The sequence below is a fragment of the Chlorella variabilis genome, assembly GCF_000147415.1.
Source record: "Chlorella variabilis unplaced genomic scaffold CHLNCscaffold_4, whole genome shotgun sequence".
In the NCBI taxonomy this organism is placed as follows: Eukaryota; Viridiplantae; Chlorophyta; class Trebouxiophyceae; order Chlorellales; family Chlorellaceae; genus Chlorella; species Chlorella variabilis.
In genome coordinates this window covers 205,643-209,364 of record NW_005435084.1, presented here as the reverse complement: position 1 = coordinate 209,364, position 3,722 = coordinate 205,643, and the positions used below count along the sequence as shown (strand labels likewise).

The 3,722-nt window shown below is 72.5% G+C and overlaps 1 protein-coding gene across 1 annotated transcript in view; it reads left to right on the top strand.

Annotated features, from left to right (window-relative positions):
- The window catches only part of CHLNCDRAFT_141905 (hypothetical protein), a gene marked incomplete at both ends in the record, with an annotated part of 9,918 nt that extends 6,196 nt beyond the window's left edge, over nucleotides 1-3,722 (top strand). Inside the window, 11 exons of the mRNA XM_005850180.1 lie at nucleotides 102-190; nucleotides 448-557; nucleotides 845-906; nucleotides 1,105-1,264; nucleotides 1,491-1,587; nucleotides 1,844-2,096; nucleotides 2,364-2,486; nucleotides 2,676-2,786; nucleotides 3,038-3,103; nucleotides 3,297-3,401; nucleotides 3,633-3,722. Of these exons, the coding sequence (XP_005850242.1) occupies nucleotides 102-190; nucleotides 448-557; nucleotides 845-906; nucleotides 1,105-1,264; nucleotides 1,491-1,587; nucleotides 1,844-2,096; nucleotides 2,364-2,486; nucleotides 2,676-2,786; nucleotides 3,038-3,103; nucleotides 3,297-3,401; nucleotides 3,633-3,722 (1,266 nt within the window). The remainder of the gene's footprint in view (nucleotides 1-101; nucleotides 191-447; nucleotides 558-844; nucleotides 907-1,104; nucleotides 1,265-1,490; nucleotides 1,588-1,843; nucleotides 2,097-2,363; nucleotides 2,487-2,675; nucleotides 2,787-3,037; nucleotides 3,104-3,296; nucleotides 3,402-3,632) is intronic.

Sequence of the window (3,722 nt, the reverse complement as noted above, 5' to 3'; positions counted from 1 at the left end):
CCCCCCCCCCGCCCCCCCCCCCGCCGCTGCCGCGCCGCGACCCTCCCTCACCCTGCGCCTCGCCCTGTCTGCTCCTCTTCCCTCGCCCTGTTGTGCTGCAGGCGGGCAACGAGGCGGTGCTGCGGGCTCGCTTTGAGGATGCCCAGTTCTTCTACAACAACGACCTGGCCACGCCGCTGGCGGACGCGCGGTGAGCTGGCGCGGCGCGAGGCTGAGCTGGCGCAGCAGGGCGCAGCAGGGCGCGGCAGGGCGCGGCGTGCACAGTACCGGGGTGGTGACTGCTTTGGCAGCGGCCCCCGCACCTGGCGACCCTGCCCCATGCACGTCCCTCCCCACAGACAGACGCACTCTCTCACACACCAATCACGCTCACACACACACGCCCTCTTTCACACACCATTCACACGCACACTCACGCGCACACCACCACCTTGCCCCGCCCCGCAGGCCCCGCCTGGCCGGCACCATGTTCCAGAAAGACCTGGGGTCCCTGCTGGACAAGAGCGCCCGGGTGGAGCAGCTGGTGCCCGCGCTGGGCGCCGCCGCGGGGCTGCAAGGTGCGGGGACAATGCGTGGTGGGGTGGGGAAGGGAGACCTAGTGATTGACCAGCTCTTTGAGGGTGGCGGCAGGGCTGCTGTGGCTGCGCGGCTGCACTGGGAAGCACAGTCGCCCCTCCACCCGCGGCCAGCTGGGCTGGCGGCTAGGTACTGGGCTCGCCGCTTCCGCCGGCCCGCGCCCGCCTGCCTCGGCGCAAGGGGTGCCCGCTGAGCTCCCGCTGCTGCACCCCCCGGCCCCCGCCCCGTCACCTGCATGCCACCCAATGTGTCCATGCCTCCCTTGCAGATGCGGTGCCGGTGGCGGTGCAGGCGGCGCACCTGTGCAAGGCCGACCTCGCCACCAGCATGGTGAGCGTCTGGTGCCTCTGGTGGGGGGCCCAGGGATGCCCGAAGGTGTTGCCCGTTGGTCCCCTGCCCCTCTGGCCCTCCCAGAGCTGGCTCCCTGCCCTGCCCCTGCACCCCGCCCTGCCTCCTCTCACGTGTGCTGATGTGGCCATTTCTTGCAATCCCTCCTCCCCTTCTTTGCCCTGCCCTGCCCTGCCTCAGGTGACCGAAATGACGGCCCTGGCCGGCACCATGGGCCGCCACTACGCCCTGAAAGAGGGCCTGCCTGCAGGCGAGCCCGGAGGGCGGGGGGGGTGGCTGCCGCCTGGGGCTGGGGCTGGGCTGAGGCCTGGGCCCGAGCCGGGCAGCGCCGCCGCCGCGAGTGCCAGGCTCAGCTGCGCCGCCAGCACGCCCCGGCGGCGGGCATGCATGCGCCTTGGCGGCTGCGGCGGCAGCGGCAGCGTGGCGTGGCGTGCCAGCTGCGTCTTGCCGGGCTGCTGCGCTGGCGCTCCCGGCGATAGCCGCCTGACTGGTGGTTCATGACCTCTGCTGCTGATGATGATGGTACTGCTTATGGTACTGCCTCCTCCCGCCGCCGCTTGCTGCAGACGTGGCAGAGGCGATCTTCGAGAGCGTGCTGCCCCGCAGCGCGGGCGACCGACTGCCGCAGACCCCCGCGGGCCTGCTGGTTTCGGTGGCGGACAAGTGAGGCTGGCGGGCTGGCGGCGACCCGCTGCGGTCGCTGGCCCTCCCCGCTGCCTGCCGGACGCCTGCCATCCATCCACATCCACCCACCTCGCACACACACACACCTACACACACTCTCTCTATCTCGCGCGCGCGCGCGCAGCAGCAGCCTTGCACACGCACATGCACTGCCACCCGAATCACCCCACCACCGCCTCGCTGACGGTCCCCCTGCGACCCCCCTCCCCCTCTCGCTCCCCCTTCCCCCCCGCAGGCTGGACAGCCTGGTGGGCCTGTTTGCAGCGGGCTGCGCCCCCACCGCCACCGCAGACCCCTACGGCCTGCGCCGTGCGGCAGTGGGGCTGCTGCAGGCGCTCCTGGCCGGCGGCACGCGGCTGGACCTGGGTACGGCGGTGGCGGCTGCGGCGGCGGTGCAGCCCTGCGCCGTCACCCCGCATAGCCAGGCGGCGGTGGTCGAGTTTGTGGAGCGGCGGCTGGAGCAGCTGCTGTCGGATGCGGGGGTGCAGGTGGGCGGCGGAGGGAGGGAAGAGATGGAGGGAGTGGCTGCGAGTGCTGTGCCCGCTTGTGTGGGGTTGCAGGTGGGCGGCTGCCGACCATGCGCCAATGTACTGGCATGGCGCAGCCTGTGACCTCCAGTTCTGGCCCCGCGGCTGCCGGCTTGCGTCCCTGTGTGGGCTGTCGGCTACCCCCGCATGCCGCGCCTGCCGCGCCGGCGGGCGTGTGCGCCTCGCTGCCCCGCCCCCGACCGCTGCGCGCTGCCGCCATGAGCTGAGGTGCAGATAGAGGCGGTGCGTGCGGCGCTGCGGGAGCGCGGGCGCGACGCGGCGCTGGCCGCCCGCACGGCGCGGGAGATTCGGGTGGGCATGCCGGGCGCCGGCGCCGGCGCCGGGCCTGCGGTGCCGCGGAGGGCGGCGCTGCCGCTGGCCTGAGGCTGCGCATCTGGGGTCGGGGCTGTGAGGCTGAGGCTTGGGTGGCTGGCAGGCTATGACTCTGAGAGGCTGGGCGGCTGGGAGCCCCTGCCGAGGCGCTGAGCCCGCTTGCAGCTGTTTCTGGGCATGCACTGACCGACCGGCTATGCCCCGCAGGACGAGATGGCGGCTGGCGAGGCGGGGCGGCTGCACCAGGTCATGGCGGCGCTCGCCCGCCCCGTGCGCCTCACCCGCGGCAAGCAGATCGACGCAGGCTGGACGGTTCAGGTGAGGAGGCAGTTGGCCGTGATTGCTTGGGCGGGATTGAGCCAACATGTGTGGCAAGAAGGATGTGGGGAAGGTTTGCGGGCTGGCAGTGGGGGTCGGCGGCCGGGCAGGCAGCTCAGGGGCACGGCAGACGGCTTTGCGGGCACGCCGGCTGCCGGCGCTTTGGCTCTCGGCGCTCGCCGCCGCCGCCGCCAACCGCAGGCACCGCCGCCTGCCCCCCGCGCTGCGTGGCCTGACCCCCGCGGCTGCAGGAGGAGCTGTTTGAGCAGGAGGAGGAGCGGGCGCTGCATGCCGCGTACCGCCAGGCAGCCGCGCAGGTGCGGCGCGGCGCCTGCGATGCTGGGGTGGGCCCTAGGGGAGTGCTCGCGGCGCCCGGCAGGCCCTTTGCTGCTCATACAGTAAACAAAACGTGCCCGCGCTGCCACGCCTCCCGCGCCCCTCACAACCAATCCAACCGCTCTGTGCCCCCCCCCGTGCCTCGTCCCGTGCCCCGCCCCGCCCCGCTCGCAGGTCACGCCCGACATGCCGGTGCCCGCCTTTCTGGCGGCCGCCGAGCCGCTGATCGCGCCGCTGGACGCCTTCTTCGACAAGGTGTTTGTGATGTGCGAGGAGCAGGTGGGCTGGGGCTCCGGGGTTGCGCTGGGTTTCGGGTTTCGATGTGAGTGTGTGTGTGCATCTTGGACTGTGTGTGTGTATGCAAGTGGATGAGGGTGTGCTTGCGTGCGCATCCTTGTCGAACCCTTGAGGGTGGAGGGGCTGCCTGCATCGGCGCGCCGTGCCCCTGTCGTGCCTCCCACGCCATCCCGCGCCCACCCCCGGCCTGCCTGCCGTCTCCGCCCCCCGCAGGCTGTGCGCCAGAACCGGCTGGCGCTGCTGCGGGATGTGGCGGCGCTGCCAGCTGGCATCCTGGACCTGGCTGAACTGCCCGGCTTCTGA